General features: G+C 36.3%; 1 protein-coding gene across 1 annotated transcript in view; it reads right to left on the minus strand.

Moving 5' to 3' along the window:
- The window catches only part of NSG2 (neuronal vesicle trafficking associated 2), a gene marked incomplete at its 3' end in the record, with an annotated part of 55561 nt that extends 46466 nt beyond the window's left edge, over nt 1-9095 (minus strand). The window contains exon 1 of the mRNA XM_083351574.1: nt 8598-9095. Coding sequence (XP_083207700.1) covers nt 8598-8726 — 129 coding nt within the window. The 5' untranslated portion in view covers nt 8727-9095. The remainder of the gene's footprint in view (nt 1-8597) is intronic.
- Between the last annotated feature and the right edge of the window lie 11498 nt (nt 9096-20593).

Here is a 20593-nt window from a genome sequence, read left to right on the forward strand (position 1 = left end):
AACTCCATCTCATCCTAACTGTCTTGGTCTTCTCCTTATTCTCTGAGTATAGCCATATCCCGAGTATGACCAGATCATGCATGTACCTCCAAGTTGGACAGATGTGAGCAAGAGTAGCCTGGAGATATTATTATGTGTAGAATAGCATAAATATATTTGGAATAAAACTGGGCTTTCTTTATGCTTGTGCCATATTGTGCAAAATGCACTAAAACTGACAGATATGCTGCCCTTATGTTTATGACTAATGTCAGTAAGATACTGCAGTTTGTTTTATTTCACTGAAATACGTTATGTGAAAGTGTCATGTAATAAGTGGAGGACAAGCAGATGTGATAAAGTTTAATAAGAGTTCATCTCTGAGCTTCAACTTTTGTGATAAGAGCAGTAAAATGTCAATTCTTCTTTGCATTATGCACTACTTTCAACTGGCAGATTTACCTCGACTCTTTTTGTGAAAAATTGGGCATGATAAAATGCCTGTAAGGGTGCTGGATTATGTGTGTGATTTTTTTATCAATGAAATTGCTTGCATGTACTCTGGTTTGGATGCCAGTTGTATGGAATCCAGCAAGGTGAACAAGGCAGAGTCTTAGGCTGTTTCTGGGTTTATTTATTTTATTCATTTACTGATTAAATTTATATACCACCCATCTCACTGTCAAGCAACTCTAGTTGGCTTACAAGCATCAAAAAAATAGAAGTACAAATATTAAATATTAAGTAAATGAATTAAATAGGCTAAAACCAGAATACTGTGGGATACAAGTAGAATCTTCTATATATGAGTTTCTTTTGATAAGTTTATTTTGAGCTTATTACACTCAAGCAAATAAATACAGTTCTCTTTGAGATGAACTGTGCCACCTACAAGTTTGAACTTGCTAGTTCCCATAGGCAACCAAATAGGATGTGAGTTGTTGGATTAGGAAGATTGTCAAATATGAAGAGGGTTGTTTTCTCTCTCTAACACATATAGATACACAAACACACAGAGACCCTTTGAGAAGAAGATGGTGGCAGCTTCCCTTCAGATGTGTATGTGAATTGCTATCAAAGAGTAGTAAGATCTGATCAGGGGACCTAAACAGCATTGTTGCATGACCCTTGTCAGGACTTCATTGCGGCAAAGTTTCTTCTGTTTCTTTCAAGGACTTTCAATACGAATGAGTTATGGGGATTGGAGGTTGTAGGCACAGTTCTTCAATGGTTCTGCATCTTCCATAATGGACAGTTCTAGTTTTTTATCACAGTATTTGAAGCCATAGTTGCTCCAATGTGAGGGGAAACAGGGCTCTCCCCCTGTGTTATTTAATATGTATATGAAGCTTCTAAGTAAAGACACTCAACAGTTTGGGGTGAGATGCTATCAGACTTGTGATGATGATACTTTTTGTCATCTTAAGCTAAGTTGGGAATGCAACAAAAAGTCTGAACTAATGTCTGGATGGGGCAAATTAAATTTAGGTTAAATTCCAAACTTTCTGTACGTCCAAGAACTTTGGTCTTTGGATAGTCTGCTGTTCCTTCTGAAGGAATTGGTTCGTGATCTAAGAGTCCTCTTGGGCTTACAGATACAGCTTCAACATCAGGGCCAAAGGCCATCGCTAGTGCTCCACTTGCAACCATACCCAGACCAGAATTTTTTAGTAATGCTAATTCATGATCAGCTTGATTAATGTGTTCTATTCTATATGAGGTATCATTTGGAGATGTCCTAAAACCTGCAGTTGGCCCAGAGTGTGGATGTACTTGTAAACCAACCTCACCATTGCAAGGTAATATCTCTAAAATTGCTGAATTATACCAGTAGGCTTCCAAGGTCAGTGCAAAATATTGAACACCACCTCTACAGTCCCACATAGCATACACAAAGCACCTCAAACACCACCTCACCAGGACTGAATTTGCCCATCTCATATGACTATCTTGATAAGGCTTATTAAGGTCCCCATTCCTCCAGTATGCTGGAGCTTAACAGGTTGGTGACCAAATGGTAGATCCTTTCTGTTCCCATAATTTGTGCATCTCTCTCCCCCATGACATTCTGAAAAACAGCCAAAAGCTCTAGTTCACTCAGTATTTAGAGTTCATGTATTACTTTGTATAGTTTTATATTTCTACTCTTGGGGGTATTCCAATTAGAATAAGCCTGCAAATAAATAACAAGTGCAAACAAATACTGAAACTAAGCAAGCTTCACATTTCTTAATATAGAAATGTGAAACTTAATGGAAACAAACATTTTGAACTGGTAGTGCCTCTAGCTCTCCTTTTGTTTGATTAACTTCAGGAAGATTAATTTCCCATCTTTTTAGGTTAAAAGGACATAAAAGGGAATAATAAAGGCAATATCCCTACATTAAAAGGAATAAGGTATTACTGAACTGATCACAAAGGTTTGTGAAGTCTTTATTTGAATTGAATATTTTGAAGAAATAGTAAGAATATAGAGATTTTTTCCATTAAAATTGAAAAATGAATTTCATATTTAATTTTAAAATCTCCTGAAGGTAATAGGCAACCAATCTCTTGTAAATGTTGCCCCTCATAGCTTAAATAAATTCTAAGGTTTCCTGAAGACAACAAACAGACTTAAGGTATAGATAGTCAATGAAGAACAACACATGCAATTTCAAAGTCATAGCAGTCATTTTTAAGAGGGCAGGTTTATACAAATCTACTCTATCCCTCTCTAAATTCAATAAAAGTTTAGCCCTTCCTTTTAAGAGCTTGCATGGAAAAAGCAAAAGTGTTGTGCATTTCTTTTCATTTCTCCTTCATTGACTGCATTATTATTTATTCTCTCACAAAGAACAAAATGTCTACCTAAAATTGCTTGGTTAAAAATAGTATAGAGTTGTCTGAATCACATTGTTTAAAAGCAGGCCTAGGAGTAGGCCACATGCTTGTACCTCACTTCTTTTAAAAAAATAATCATAGCAGGAATTTGATAGAAAAGAAAAAAAAAAAGAAATACCCACACTTCTGCTTATCGGTAACTAATTTATTCTGTTCTCAAGACCTAAGATGCCAAAAAAACCCACCTCTAAATATGGCTTACTTACTTAATTTGGCTTATTATTTGAAAAACAAAGAAAAAATAAACTAACTCCACATCCCAGGGAAAAATTTGTGATATGTTGGGGCATCTACAGGGAAGGTTTTAAAAAGTCAAGATGATGGCTGTGTTTGTCAGTTGAAACTCCACCTTTATTTTTTTACTTTGGTTTGTACATGCAGTGCATGTTAAAAAAAATGGTCAGGGTTTTGATTGCATGGTTGTTCTGCCATCTTGACTTTTTGACCCCTGTGGATATTCAGGGTGACCTATTTTTTTCTACTTTGCATTCTTAGCCACTGAAGTTCCCAGAAATGCAAAATGTATATTTCAGTCAACTAAGAAAATTAAAAGACAAAAATAAATAGTGATCAGAACTTGAGCTGCAAAATACCTTTCAGCTATACGTACTAACGGACTCTGACTTCACTCAGATATAGTAATGCACTGGAGGAGGATGAGACATTAGATAAGGTCTTATGTCATATCCCATTGAACACAAAATAGCCTGAGGCCTTTTCATGACAAACCTAGCCTCTTTCATAGATCACAAGGACTGAATCTGGAATGCTTTGTAGTCAAAAGAGGAGCTTCACTGAAGAAAGTATGGAGTCATTTAAACTACCTCCATTTTTTTTACACCATACCAGAAACTTCACCGATATAATCAAACATTTCCAAAGGCAGACAAGACCTGATTCCTTTCCTTATGCTAGATTCTGATTCTATATGATGCTGGTGACTTTTTGCTTTCAAGTCGGTCTGGGCTTCTGGTGATTACATGGACGAGGCCATGTACTTTTCTTGGCAACATTTCTCAGAGCTGGTTTGAAATTGCCCAGAAAGAAAATGACTAAATCACCTAGTTGACTTCATGCCTAGGAAGGACTAGAACTCACAGTCTCCTGGTTTCTAGTCCAATGTCATTTAAACTACCTCCATTTTTTTACACCATACCAGAAACTTCACCGATATAATCAAACATTTCCAAAGGCAGACAAGACCTGATTCCTTTCCTTATGCTAGATTCTGATTTTATTTGATGCTGGTGACTTTTTGCCTTCAAGTCGGTCTGGGCTTCTGGTGATTACATGGACGAGGCCATGTACTTTTCTTGGCAACATTTCTCAGAGCTGGTTTGAAATTGCCCAGAAAGAAAATGACTAAATCACCTAGTTGACTTCATGCCTAGGAAGGACTAGAACTCACAGTCTCCTGGTTTCTAGTCCAATGTCATTTAAACTACCTCCATTTTTTTACACCATACCAGAAACTTCACCGATATAATCAAACATTTCCAAAGGCAGACAAGACCTGATTCCTTTCCTTATGCTAGATTCTGATTTTATTTGATGCTGGTGACTTTTTGCCTTCAAGTCGGTCTGGGCTTCTGGTGATTACATGGACGAGGCCATGTACTTTTCTTGGCAACATTTCTCAGAGCTGGTTTGAAATTGCCCAGAAAGAAAATGACTAAATCACCTAGTTGACTTCATGCCTAGGAAGGACTAGAACTCACAGTCTCCTGGTTTCTAGTCCAATGTCATTTAAACTACCTCCATTTTTTTTACACCATACCAGAAACTTCACCGATATAATCAAACATTTCCAAAGGCAGACAAGACCTGATTCCTTTCCTTATGCTAGATTCTGATTTTATATGATGCTGGTGACTTTTTGCCTTCAAGTCGGTCTGGGCTTCTGGTGATTACATGGACGAGGCCATGTACTTTTCTTGGCAACATTTCTCAGAGCTGGTTTGAAATTGCCCAGAAAGAAAATGACTAAATCACCTAGTTGACTTCACGCCTAGGAAGGACTAGAACTCACAGTCTCCTGGTTTCTAGTCCAATGCCTTTAACTACCGCAACAAGCTGGTTCTCTTCTATATAATACTAAAATACCGATATAGCACCATATTTGTTTCTAGACCATAGCAGTGGATGCCTCATTGTCTACAAGGTAATTCTTGATTTGGCAAAGGGCAATGTGTTTTCATGAACATTAGTCTGACTATTTCAGTGCCACAATCTAAATTCCCCATCTTTAAGATTCTCTTGTGAACAAAGAAGGAGAAGAGCTGGTTGGGTTTCAGCAGGTTAATTATTTTTAGTTATGTTACATTAAGAGACAGGGCATCATCCACACTATTGTTGTTTTAGGCAGTATGCTAGAAAATAAACTTCTGTATGGTCTTAGTTGGAGTACTCTATAAACACGTATAGAGATAGCACAGATATATTCAAACAGATAGTATGAAATACTATATATATGCATGGAACAATTGACAAAAGAATGGCAAATTTGGAATTGAGATATCCCTATTTTTTAATGATTTTGAGAAGATATTGCCTTTTCCAAGAGGAATAAATAAAGTATTCAGAAGGATATTTTCTCCCATTTGTTTTCTTAAAAAAATAGATTATAACATAACAATATTTAAATTTTTCTTTCCAGCACCATCAGTGAGCTTGCTTTCCTTCACTAAAAGCTTCTTAGAAAAGCCTAATTTGATCTTGAATATAGATGAAATGTTAAAGTTGCAGATATGTGAAAGCCCTAACAAGCCCTAACAAGCAGGCATATACATAGAATGAAGGCTACTGCTAAGCTTGTAAGCCGCCCTGAGTCTTCGGAGAAGGGTGGGATATAAATGGAATTAAAATAAAAAAATAAATAAATATAACTCAGGGTGCACAAAAAACTTGTAGGTAAATATAAGTTTCTTCTATATCAGGTTAGATGAGTTATCATCGAATATATATATATAGTTTATGCTCTGCCAGTATTTATTATAAGTTATCTTTGCATATATGGATTTTTTTTTATGCTTTGAAGATAGCAAAAGTGTGAGTAACAGAATTTTAACTATTGCTTTGGGGAAAAAATAATCATCTACACTGCATGTAGGAAATTACTGTTAATTTCCAAAGCTTCCATATAGGAAATTGAGGTTGCTTGATTCTCATAAAAATATTGTGAGATAAAGTTGATTTGTTAATCATTTCCTAATATCCTGCAAGGCTCTTTTCTTGGAACATCTACCATATTTGTGCATCTCCTTTAGCAAGTGTTGATTTTAAAATTATGATAATTATATACATTGTGGTATATACCTCTATGTATTTCTCAGTTAGCACCCCCTATTCTACAAACCAGGGATAATATGACTTACAAGTCATGACCAAAGGCCAAATAGAATCAGACACATTCACAAAAGCAACTGTTGGGAAATGACAGTATAATTCAGTTTTGCTCATGTCTTTATTCATCATAAGTAATCCAAGCCCCAGTGCTTGGCTTAAATACTGTACTGTAATATAAGTCTGGATAAAGGAAACAAAAGTGATAGTGATTGTGAAATTGTTCTGTCACCCTAGACAGGCTCAAATAATCCATAGTACACCAGATATTTGAGACTCTAAAAATGCTCAGTTATGACCAACATCATTAAGAGATTGTAGAAATTGTTATCGAAAACATCTGCATCACCAGATATAGCACATGCCACATGGGGTTTTTTCCAAGGCTTTTCAGGATTTGTATTGCATTGATAATAACTTATTTGCCCCAGCTTCTCATTCATGTGAACTGAGTTCCTTGCCTAAATAAAATGAAACTAATATCGCCCTTTATTCCAACCTGAAACTGATAAATATTTGCCTAAATTAATTGTGTGGTTGAAGAAGGGTATGGGCCCAGATCTCCATGACCCAAGGAAAATATGTTATCCACTGGATCAACAGCTTACATCTGTTTTATTAGAAATTCTGTGTATCCGATAAACAATACTACAATTGCTAAGCTTGTAAGCCGCCCTGAGTCTTCGGAGAAGGGCGTGATATAAATGGAATTAAAATAATAAAAAAAATACTCTTGTCTATAATATGTACTATTCTTAAATTCAGTGTAAATGTTTTTATTTTAAAACAAGGCAGACTTTGTTGAATCAGATAAGAGGCTTATCTAGTAAAATATTCTACCTCTATTGTAGCCAATCATGAAGGCCACAAGCAGGACATAAAGGCACCAACACGCTTCTGAAGGTGTTCCACAGCAAAGTACTGAGAAGCCCATTGTTCTGATTCTGCAAATTTTATATAATGATCAAGAGTAATAATCATTAGCAGACTTGTTTACCTTTTCTATATTCTTAAGATTATTATTTTTGTAGTGTTTAGAACAAACTCCCCCAAAACATGGGCAGTCTCTCCTTTATTGGCCTTTGGCAAGGCCATGAAGACTTGGCTTTTCCTCCTGGCTTTGGGACTGGGACATTAGAATGGGATCTATGGCATGGGAATATGTGTCTTGTAGTTTGGGGTTTTTATTGGACCTCAATGTCATTTTAGATGTTTTTATTTGTTTCTTTGGTCTATTTTAATGTAATTCTTTTTGGCTTGCTGGCTAGAGGCTCTTGGATAGACGGGTGTCCATATAAATTGGATAAATACGTTTTTAAAATTATTGGAGAGAAACACATAAACATTTCAACATTCAAAGTAATCTTTTTTTTAAAAAAATCTAAGAACTGATTTGCATTACAACTCCTTGCAATCATAAATGCAATTTTATGGATTGTTAATCTTTTCTATCATTTTCTCTCTCAATCACTGCGTCACCAAATTACTTAGTAGAATTCCTCTATATAGGAAAAGATATTATGACTTATTATAATGTATTAAAGAGAGAACTTTTAATGTTTGGTCAGGAGAGCGACATTATTGGGACGAATTAAGCATAACTTGCTTAATTTGCTCTTTTCATCTTTGTGTTTGTGCCTTCAGTTCACGTAGTATGTTTTCTAATTTTGGGGTTGAGAACTGAATAGACAGATGCACTGCAGTGATTTTCTATCCACATAAAACACAGATTAAATGAATTTGAGAAACATTTAAGTTCTTACATTATCTCTTCCAATAATAATAATAATAATAAAGGATAAGATAATGTGTACAGATTAGATGATAACAGACCGTATTCAAATAATGGCTCAGCAAGAAGTAAACGGTGATACTGACTTTTAAGGATCCCATTCAAAATCTAATCTTCCACTTGCTTGAGAAAAGCATTCTCTTCCCATAAGCTAATAGAGGAGGTGGGTGTAGAAATGTAGGCATGAAACATCTCCCTGCAATACTTTATCAAAAGAATTTGTTGCAGCAAGTTACATTCATGTCAGATAAGCAACTAGGATTGCAGTTGTAAAGCTGATTTTAAAATACACAAATTCTTTGTAGTTGTTTAATAGGTTTATTTTTCCCAGTCTATTTTATTGGATAAAAGGATAAATAGACTCTGCCATTTTTCAGGCTTTAGCCATGATAGATTTCTATTGTATGCTGGTCTGCTCCGCTTTTGAAAACAGACAGGTGCACACAGCAAAAGTCAACCCCTTTAAAGAGAACAATGGGTCTTTTCTGTGCTTCTGAAAGGCAATAGAAGAGAATCGTTGGAAAGCCTATATTACCTATTCTCCTTTTTGTTTGTCTGTTTGTTTTGTTTTGCTTTAGATTTTGTTTTGTTTTTCAATTACCTTTTCTGGAGCAGGGAACTGTAAATGATTGACTTCCAAGGGTGTTATCAAAGGAACCGTCTGAAAACCATCCTCATTGGACGGCTGCTGCTTGTTCTTTTCATTCAAATTGCTTCCCAGCTTCACCATCCTTAGATCTCACTTTCCAGACCTAAAACATATTGAGGTGATCAGTATTAAAGGGGTAAGAAGGAGGATGGAACAGAAAGGAGGGGAAATTAAGGACAGAATATGTCAGCTTGCCATATTTCAATCACCCTGCAGGTCATATGGTTCCCACTTGCATATCTCTGTTAAATTGGAAGGGAGGGAAAGAGGGAGGGGGAAGAGGGAGAAGCATTTTACCTTTATTTCTTGCTTTAAAGAATATATCATCAGGTATAAACCACCCACCAGAGAGTTCAGCTAAGCTTCTGTTGGTTTAGCTCCAGACAAGGATTGTTTTATTTCAAGATCAGGTTGTAGGAGTGAACCTAGCTTAGCTCCTTTGTTGCTAACAGAAAAATATCTAAACCAGGGATGCATTTGGCCCAGGTTTTTATCTGTATATTACATCTATTATTTTTTTAAATAAAAAATTAAAAAAAGCATAGCAACTACACAAAACCTTTCAAAAGTGATGCGTAATAACAATCATTCTTTAACAACCCCTTCTTCTCTGGCAACTGATGCATTCCAGAATGAATTATAATCTACGAACAAATTAACAAACGAAACACAGTGTCAAGGATATTCAAGAGAGCCCCTTTTCGTCCTCATTTTTCTTTCTTTCTTAGCCATGATGCATCTGCGCCAGTAATCAGGGGCGGGTCACAAATACATGCCTCAGAATCAGACGATCGAGAGGGGGGGGAATCCTCCTCCCGCCCCCCACCCCCATCATCCTCCCACTATTTACTTACTGCAGGGCACACCTCGCTCTTGGAAGGAGGTTCACGACGAAATTGCGCAAAAAAGCTGGCTTTTTTTTTAAACCCCCCGGTGGTGCTGAATGGACAGCGCCTCGCTCCTCAGCTGGCTGGTTCCAAACGCTACTGAAAGAGGATGAAGGAGTGAGCGCAGAGACAGCCGCTCGAGTCTGCGGCAGGCAAACACTCCCAAGCTGGGGCGGCGGCTTCCGTGCGGGATCTGGCACCACCTGCCGTCGCCCAGGGCGGCCACAAGAGCTAGCAAGGAGAAAAGGAGACGGTGCTTATCTACAACGCCACCTACAGTCTGCACAGAGCAGCACGGTAGGCCAGCTCAGCCTGGCCTTCCCGTTTCCAGCAGCATGCTCAGAGTGTTAAGGCTGCACCAGGTCCATCTCCCATCTGCTCTGATGTCATTGACGGACAGGTGACGATTTCAGGGATTGGAGCAGATGTAGAGTAGCTACAGCAGGCAGAGCCATGTTACCAAGGAATCATTAAGCCGGAATTTTCCAAAGGCTCACTTTTCAATTCTTGAGAAAAAGCATCCTCTGGAAGCTGAGGACCATGGAAACAATATGATTCTAAGCATGTGCATCCAAATATGGATAAATGTTAAATTAATGTAATGCGTATACTAATACCCTTCTAAATAGCCACCTATTGAATTCAAGTCAATCTCAAGCAATATACAGGCTTAAGACCAGACCATAACACATTAAGATTAGCTTGTCTTTAAAACAAGAAAAAGCCTCCTGTAAAGCCTATGTGTAAAGTGGAATAGACACAAGAATGTCATGGATTATATTTCCTCTGGTGTTATATTCATTCTAGCTATCCACGTATCTTGCTGAGTTGCATTTCTCCTTAATTCCAGCTTAATCATTGATCGGTGGTCACTGTTAAATTGAGGGAAACATTTGGCAAAGGCAGCAAGTTTTATTTCCAACTTTTAGTGGGAAAGAGCCTCCTGCTCTTCCATTTAGCAGCACAGAATTCCAGAGAGCTGACACAATTATGCTCTTTATTTGTACGGTTCAGAATTCTCTCAAAGGAAGATAGAATATGGGAAATAGGTACTTTGCATATTGTTGCCAATATTTACAGTGATTTGGAATGCTCCCCCCTCCCAGATGTTATTGTACGGTATAGAAAACATAGCCTTTGTTGTCAGACTGAGGACTCACTGCCATGTGGGTATAAATGATCCAAGTCCACTTGACGTTTGACGGAGTCACATGGTGTACATTGTTATTATGCTAAACTAATGAACAGAATAAAAATATGGATGTGTGTAATTATATAAACTTGAAATTAATAGTAGTTGTTGCTCTGGAGTTGGGTGGCATCAAAATTTAATATTGATAATGATAATTATAGTTATAACGATAATGTTAGTGATGATAATGATGGTAATAATATTAATAGGGGAGAGAGGGAGAATTAAGGTTATAAACAGTACCACACACTCACAAATGATAATACTACATTGCTCAACTCTTCATTGGAAGGTAGGAGAGGTGAGATGAGGTGAGGTGAGAAGAGGAGAAGGAGTCAGTTAAGTGCAGATAGTGAATAATCCATGCACAGACACATAATAACTCTCAAATTGATCCCAAAGAAGAACTGACATTCTGAAGATCTTTATTCCAACCAATAGCCAAAGCTAGGATGAATACTCCATGTATAGAGAATGTACAATATGCACACCGTGTGCAGGAGCACAACTGAAAAAACAGTGATTTCCATTTTTCATGTCTCAAGTTACGGTCTTTTGTATACATTTGGTAATAAATTAGAAATATAGCAGGAAATAAAAGATTGAGTCAATGAGGAAGGAAAGAAGTGACAGATAAATACTGCTCTTTCACTATAATGTTATCTGAATATTAGTAATATGTAGTGATAAGAAGACTAAGTTGAATCTAATTACTTGTGACTAATTCTCATGAGGATAAATTGCCATTAAATCAAATATGATAGTTAAGTTCATCATAGCAATTGAAAAGAAACTATCTGAACTGTCTTTTTATTTTGTTGGTCAGAACCACATTTGGAGAATATATAAAGTTCTGTTTCTTTGTTATTTCTAGAAATAAAAAACTATGAGAAGAAAAACTTGTACTATCTCCTGAAAGCTGTGGAAGCCCTCGTGGCTGTTTTAGAAAGTTCAAAAGGCTGGTTTTAAGTTTGAAATGCCTTTGCATTACAACTTGCCAAATCAATTATTCATACATTTATATCAAGTAACAGTAATGAATTTATATAAACTTGGCATTTTATGTTTGAAGCTATCAGCTTTGCCTAGAGAAAGAGCAAGTTAAATCTCGGTATGAACACCATTAAGAAAGCAAACAAATAATTAACCTGGAAGCAGTAAATCAAAGAGAAATTTAGATATTATATTGCATATTATATATGAACTAACAGCTATCCAAACAGAACCAATATACTATATGCAATAAAAGATAATGAAAGCACTAAATGCTGCATAGTGTCAGAGAATCTTGTATCCTTGTTTTATGTTGTGATTAAGAATCCCATAGAATGGGACAATATTTTTTCCCTCCAAATGTCAGTCAAAGGTTGATAGAAATGGACCAACTAGCTTATCACTCAAGCCTGACATTGTGGGCTGGGAAAGAATGAATCACCCAGCAGCTTTCATGCCTAAGACAGGATTAGAACTCACAGTCTTCTGGTTTCTAGTCTGGTGCCTTGATCACTAGACCAAACTGGGTCTCAAGGATGGGGGAGATATATCTATTCTGATCTAAGCAAATCAAGTTGTTATTTTTTTACAATTATCTTTGATGATCTGTTAAGTTTAAGAGTCCAAAACTATCCATTTCAAATGTACTTTGGAAAACAGGATTACAATGCCCATGAACAAAGTGCCAGAGTAGTCCAACATAAGCACTGTTCATCTTTATATTACTGAGTTATTAAAACTGGCTCTACAGTTTTACTAGCATGTGTGAAATATGAATAACCGATCACAAAGGTGTTTTTTTAAGGCAACTAGACTTTCTTATTCCTTGAACCTGTGCAACACAGTCTACAACACAGTCCTTTCAGCAGTTCCAAGAAGGCTCCACACCCATCTACACTGACCCTGAGGGCACAGATAAACCTCCAAGTGGCCTCAGTGACTTTCTAAAAGAGTGCTAACAACCAGATGGCTGCAAGGAATATAAATCCTTCCATTCTCCACCATTTAGTTAAACTGAAGAAACTTCTTGGATGAGAAATGAAACATCTTCAAGGAAAAACAAAGTCCAGGTGCCTTTTGAAAAAAAGCACCTTTGGGACAACCATGACCTGGATGACTGAAAATCTCCATAGATAACCAATCATATTTTCTCTCTTCTTGTAAATGTATTTAAGACTTTAAATAAGGTTACTGGTGGGACAATATTGGAAGAAGGATAGTTTGCCTACTGTAGAAGAATGGGTGTTTAAAGTTTCGAATCTTGCAGAAATGTCTAAGATTTCTGCTTACTTGAAAGATCATTCACAGGAAAGATATATTTCAGTTTGGAGGAGATGGATAGATTATATTCAGAACAAATATGGGACCAAAAAGTTCCATTTAGCTTATGAGTAGATTTTAGTGGGATATTGGTACTTTGTATGTAGTTATGTCAAAGGGGAGTTAAAGCACATTATGAATTTGGTTAATTGTATATTATGCATAATTTTTATTTAGAATATGATTATTATAACTATAATCCTGTATTTAGCTCTGGGAAGTGGGGGGGGGAAGTGGGCGGGTTTGGGGTGGGGGGGATTCGGGGATATATTGTAAAATTTTGTTTTTGTAAAACTCTTTAATAAAAAAAGACTTTAAATAAGGTTTTTTTTCTATTTATTCTGCATATTACTTAAAATAAAGCTTTTATTAAATATAGCAAATATGCAGCTAAAAATTGAAATATCTATACAAGATCTATAGGTAATTTTTGACTTACAACAGTTCATTTAGTGACTGTTCAAAGTTACAATGGGACTGAAAAAAGTGAATTATGACCATTTTTCACATTTACGACTGTTCATTGTGAAGATTCTGGATTTCCCTCTTAGCCTTCCTATCCTAGGAAGATCCAGCAGAGATTGACCATGTGCAGAAACGTGGATAAGTACAACCAGAAGTTGCAAGTCCTCTCCTTTTCACTGCGTAGGAATTCAGACCCGAGATGAACTTTTTGGTCAATCTCTGCTGGATCTTCCTAGGATAGGAAGGCTGAGAGGGAAATCCAGAATCTTCACAATGCCAGTATACAGGTAAGTGGACTTCTCGTCAATCTTTCCTCCTGCTAAGCTTGTAAGCCGCCCTGAGTCTTCGGAGAAGGGCGGGATATAGATGGAATTAAAATAAAATAAAATAAAATTTTGTGCCCCCAGGAAGCGATTTCACCAACTTTCTCTCAGTAAGTAGCAGAGTTGCAAACAGGGCACAGCGCAATCAAAGAGTATAAGCCAATTAAGAAATAAATAAATATATAAATAAAATTATATAAATAAAAGGTTACCAAGATGAGAGTTCTGGCACCTCTTTTTTTTTTTTTAGAAAAAAAAGCACTGGTTGTAGGAAATATAAAAATAAACCTGCTGACATTATGCAGCTCAACACAGCAAGTATTTCCAATAGCCTCCTTCCACATGGTTTCAATCAAGAATAGTGGCAGATTTTAGGTTTATAGGATCTTCTCTGTTGTTGGATTTTATTACTAGAACCCCAAGTTTTCCAATTAAAGCCAAGGGCAAACTAATTCAAGGGGCATACTCACCCAAAGATAAGTTTACCTGAAGAAGTGGAAGTCCTCAGGTCCTGTTGGAGAAAGACTGGCAGAGCCAGGGGGAAGAGTAAAGTGGGGGAAAAGTTTAGAGTCTCTAGGTAGTCATAAGACAGTGAAGTCCATCATACACACACACACAAATGCCATTGAACCTTATCTAGTTTTACTGATGTTATTATTATATTTTGGGATGGGGCTGTTCTGTTTGATTTGTGTTGCCTTTCAGATTGTTTTAGTCCAGGTTATCTGTTTGGTTTTATGTCTTATCTGTTTTTATGGATTTTTTGATTTTATATGCCACCCAGTATCCACTGGAGTTGAATCTATAATAAATGTAAAATAATACTAATAGCAATTAACACCTAGGCAAATCCAATCATTAGATACTCAGCCGGAATAGTGGACTGGACTCAAGCTGAACTAAAAGCGCTGGATAGGAGGATCAGAAAAATAATGACAACGAATCATGTCCTTTATCCATTCAGCAACACTGACTACTCACTAAGGAGCACAGATGGGTTCGGAATATTGCAAATAGAAAATGGAAGAATAAAGAGGACACTGGAAGAATATCTAAAGGACAATGAAGAAGATGCACTGAAGTTAGTACACCATGGAGGCCTACTAAATACAAAAGAGACCAAACTGTTTTACAAGAAAAAACAAAGGAAAAATAGAAAAGAGACATGACAAGGAAGAGTATTAAATGGCCAGTGCGCGCGCACACACACACACACACAACTAGATAATAACAAGTTCTGGCAATGGCTAAGAGTGGGAAAATTGAAAAAAGAGACCAAGGGACTAATTCTGGTTGCACAAGACCAAGCCTTAAGAACAAATGCATATAAAGTCTGAATTAAGAAGACAGCAACAGACAACAAATTCCACCTGTACAAAGAAGCAGAAGAAATTGTGGACCCCTAGTTAGCTGCTGCAAGAAAATCATTCAGACTGAACATAAACAATGGAATGGCAAATTAGAAAATTTGGTTCATTGTAATATCTGCAACAAATACCATTTGCCTACAAACACTAATTGATGGGACCACAAAATAGACAAAATAATACAAATGAAGAAATTAAAGTGCTCAGAGACTGTAGAATTCAAGCAGACAAGCACTTGACTACCCCAGACTTAACAATTGTCTAGAAAAAAAAATATGAATAGTGATTATTGCAGTACCTGGAGACAGCAGAATACTATAGAAGAGAAATAAATGGAGAAAAATCACAAATTACAAAGACCTGCAAGTAGAAGAAGAATGGCTGTGGCAAAATAAAGCAAAGACAGTACTTATAATGCCCTGGGTGCAATCCAAAACATCTATGACCTTGATGCTTCCTTTTGGAGGCTTCTCAAAACAAGGTATCAAAATCCATGTGCTTTCTTGAAGTGGGTAAAAGGTAAAGGTAAAGGTTCCCCCGCACATATGTGCTAGTCGTTTCCGACTCATCTCCATTTCAAAGCCGAAGAGCCAGTGCTTGTCTGAGGATGTCTCCGTGGTCATGTGGCCGGCATGACTAGATGCCAGAGGCGCACAGAACGCTGTTACCTTCCCATGTAGTGGTCCCTATTTTTCTACTTGCATTTTTACGTGCCTTCAAACTGCTAGGTTGTCAGAAGCTGGGACGAGTAACAGGCGCTCACTCTGTTACGCAGCACTCGGGATTCGATCCGCCAAACTGTCGACCTTCTGATCGACAAGCTCAGCATCTTAACCCACTAAGCCACCGCATCCCTCTGAAGTGGGTAGACGTATGGAAATTTCGTTCAGTGAATGACATTAGAGGAAGATAAAGTTGTTAACAATCAGAGTAGCAGTGGACTAGGCTCTATTTTACTTTGCCTGTGTCTGCAACTCAAAGCCTCTACTCCATTGCAGCTCATTCTGGTAGAAAAAAATCTTCCCATAGCCATAGATACCACAGGAAGATATATTGCCTGAGGCTGTATGGATTTAATAAAATTAAGCACCTCAAGTGTTGATTGGGTGCAATTTTTACTTGGACCTATCATTTTAGATGAATGTTTTCTCCTCTTGTTGTTCAAAGATACCTTTGTAAAATAAAAACAATTAATTCTCTCCCAAATCACTCTTACCTTATTAATCAGACCTATTCATCATGAACTCAAAAAAACTTCAGTTCAGAAAATAAAAATATTGTTGGGTTTTTTTTCCACATTCAGTTTTAAAATATAGAATCTAAGCACATACAACCTAGTTTGCATACAATACAGTATATACTAGACATAATTAATACAAGGCTTAAATCCTGAGGGATGCTAATATCAAGGACAGATTAAAGCAATCAACATCTTTTAAAAAGACTTTTATCTTGTAATAAATAATAATATCTCGTAGGGTTCCCTAATGAAAATTTAAGTCTATATACTGTCTGTTGCAGTGGTGGGATTCAAAAATGTGAACAACCTGTTCTTTGTGTGGATGCCTCTTCCAGACATCGATCCTGGGCCTGGGCAACAAAAAATTAGCTCCCTATTCTGCCAAAGTGGTGCGAACTGGCTGAATCCCACCACTGGTCTGTTGCTACATTCAATTCTCCTAACACCAAGCTGTACATGAGTTATAATTCAATCACAGAAGTCTTGCACAAATATATTTTCTTATGAGAAGGTCTTATTGAATGGTAGCTTCCAACATTTTTACCCTTGCAGAGTGCAGGAAACAGCAATTTAACAGCTATAGATTTTCCACTTTTAGGTTGGACCAAGGCCCAAGTTTGTAACAGTAACTAGGTGACTATAATGTAGATGTTTTCTTCAAATCCAAGTATAACCTTTTAAAAATCTGCACTGAATGGGATAAGTTGTCTTTCAGGAAAGCTCAGTGACCTTATGGAAAATCCTGGATTTTGTGTCTCTATTTTGTTTATTTTTGGTTGATTATTTTGGAGTTCTCAGAGAAGGTGAAGTTTAATATCTGATAATCTGAAAGCAGGAATTAGAAATTAAGTACAGTACATCTTGCATTTAGTCAATTAACTATGGAGTCACCCGCTACTTTTAACTAATATTACAGTAAATTCCAAATGAAAAGGGCAAGAGTAAAGAAATCAAACTTGTTTTTTAAAAAATGGGTTATTTTTGCTTTTCCTATTTGTTCAGTTTATATATTGCAGGCAGCTATTTTAGGCCTTATTGTGTGCTAAGTTTCTGCACTATAAAATACCAAACTACCACATCTCTATTTTAGAGAAATTTCATGCAGAAGAAGGTTTATATATTACTACTGGAGAACAGGGAATTCCATGGAAATGCATTACCTCTATCTAAACTGTATTTTGTTCATGGATGCTGAATATCAAGTCTTTGACAACATTCTCTACGTTCAAGGCACGAACTTGAAGATGAAGACATGAAGATATAGATAGGGATAGAAATGTAACAATGTTCTCTTTTTCAGGAAAGGATCATTTTTATTTGGTTTTTCAAGAAACATATTACTCTTAGGTAATATATTTTGCACTATGACTCATGAGGTTTCCAGGCAATAATCCATAGAAGCAAGGAAGCAATGAAAAGTTATATCATGACAGTGAATATTGGAAGGAGAATGACCCTTCCTTTTAACACTAAGTAGGTTACATGGTTGAATAACATTGGGATGCCTAACTGCAATAATAAAATACTGCCACTGCATCCCAACTTCATCACCTTTATGAATTCACACTTTGCTGCTTCACTTACCTTGAACTTTACTTATGGCAAGCTGAGACTGATGACTGACTGCAACTTAAATTTTTCAACGTACAAAGATTCAAGTATGTAATCTTAATTGCATGGGAATAAAATTAATTCAAAACTTCAGATGTTTCAATTTATATATTTATTTCACACAGACTTATTTTTTCTGAAATTCTAAATGTTCTTTCAGTAGTGTTAGAACCATATTATATTGTATCCTTATATAAGAATTTATACAAAATACTAACAAAGAGCATTGCTTAGAATTTAAACAAAAATTTATAACAGTTTAATGTAATCAAAAGTGCAATAATCACAAATGCATACTTTGTACTTTATATTGTACATGTTTTGTATAAACTATATGGCACTTATGTTCCAGTACTTTCTTTTGTTTTTCTCTTGAATGGTTAGATGCTAATTGTATATAACAATGAAAATAAGAACAATAAATAAATCTTCTTTTCCTTATTTCTTTTTTCTTCTATACCCATCCAAAAATTGCTTCGTCCTAAAAGAAAAAGGTTAAATATCTTGGTTAGGAACATCTTGTTACAACAAATAAATGCACCAAGTATTTTCTTTTCAACATATGTCAAGTTGAAAGACTTTAACTTATCTGTCTGCAAATCTTAATTTATTAAAAGTCGTTGATGTGTGCAGATATATATGGCAGAACATATATCTGCAGAATATTCTGCACATATTGTGGAAAAGCTCATCCTACTTCTCATCCCAACCCACTGCATAGAGTGGTGAAATGAAAAGGAGCTTTTTGAATGAAATGAAAAATAATAATGTTTTAAGCCTTAGAAATGAAGGACCATTAAAAAGAAACTCAAGCGGACTTCCCCTTAAATCCCTGGATTATAAAGAGAAGGAAAGGAAAACACACTCTGGCTTTCAAGTTTCTGCTATATAGTCTACAACAATAAAGTAGATTTCTAACGTTTTTATGGAATCTGTTTCCTGAGTTTATCTGCCTCAAAGGGCCAATAGGTGTGGAATAAAATTGATCTTGCCTATGTATCTTGGATTCCCTAAATGGTAATATTTGATACTAGCAGAGACTCCTCCCTTAAAGTATAGTAGGAAAAATTACCATAAGCTAACAAATTTATTCCTTGGGATTTGCACTCAGCAAATATTAATACTATATTCTACAAATTCAAATAATGAGAAACTATTTAACTAGATAGTCTCCTTCTGTTAGCCATTAAAAAATGAAATATGACAAACAATATTATTTCAAATTATACATGTTTGGAATCTATAGTTTCATAATAGACATATCCATGTCTTGGGTTGATTATAAAAGATAATAATGTCTTTCTAATTAATAAATAATATGTCTTGAGGAAACCATTATGAAAAATTGCATCAACCAAAGTCTCTTTAGTTTATTTGAAATAAAAGTGTATATATCACCTTGGATGAAAAGGCAAACTCATAGCATTTTGTAACAGCTTAAAAAAATCACCTAGCTGTTCAATAATGTAATCTTTTCTACCATAATATCAACTTTCCTACTGGCATAGCATTCCAATGTCATTATTGACTCTATTACAGACACTTATTTGTCTCTGAAAGTAGGTCTGACCAATATAAATAAATGTGGTTGGCCAAAAAGAAGTGTTTCCCACCAAACCATTTTTTTATTATTGTTATAAAATAAGGGGGTGGTACAGTTATTAAAAAGGAGCACAAAGGATCTAACATGATGTACCAAAAGTGGAGTGAAAATTACAGTGGAGAATAATAGAATGTTAGAAGATATAAAATATAAGTTAAAAATTAGAACTATATATAAAAAAACAATAATGTAACTGTATTTCTTCAAGTAAATGTAATGAATGGGCCAAAGTGTATAAATGCAACATTTGCATATATTTTAAACAAGGTAGAGAAAGCACAAAGAGCGTAACAGCAATAAGCCCTGGAACACTTGATCTGAATGAATGGGGGAAAGTAGGCTTAAGAATGCCACAGTCAGCAACATTCCATGCCATTGTCCAATCTGCTCTCCTGTAGGGATGCATAAGGGTGGTGTTTGTTTCCCCACCCCAACTCCAGGCCAATTTAAAGAGCTAGATTGGGAATAAAATGAGAAGACTAGCATCTCTCATGTACATAAGTGATCTAGCAAAAGCAACTCTTTTCTATACTATTATATTACTATTGTGGGTTAGGACGCTGAGCTTGTCGATCAGAAGGCCGGCAGTTTGGCGGGTCGAATCCCGAGTGCCGCATAACAGAGTGAGCGCCTATTACTCGTCCCAGCTTCTGCCAACCTAGCAGTTCGAAAGCATGTAAAAATGCAAGTAGAAAAATAGGGACCACTATGGTGGGAAGGTAACAGCGTTCCGTGCGCCTTTGGCATCTAGTCATGCCAGCCACATGACCACGGAGACGTCCTCGGACAAGCGCTGGCTCTTCAGCTTTGAAACAGAGATGAGCACTGGCCCCTAGAGTCAGAAACGACTAGCACCCATGTGCGAGGGAACCTTTACCTTTTTAGTATCCCTAGATTCTAAGGCAGTCATATGAGAAAAAGTTTTCAGACAGGCCTTTTTTCTCCTT

The sequence above is a fragment of the Vipera ursinii genome (genome assembly GCF_947247035.1).
Source record: "Vipera ursinii genome assembly, chromosome: 2".
Lineage (NCBI taxonomy): Eukaryota > Metazoa > Chordata > Lepidosauria > Squamata > Viperidae > Vipera > Vipera ursinii.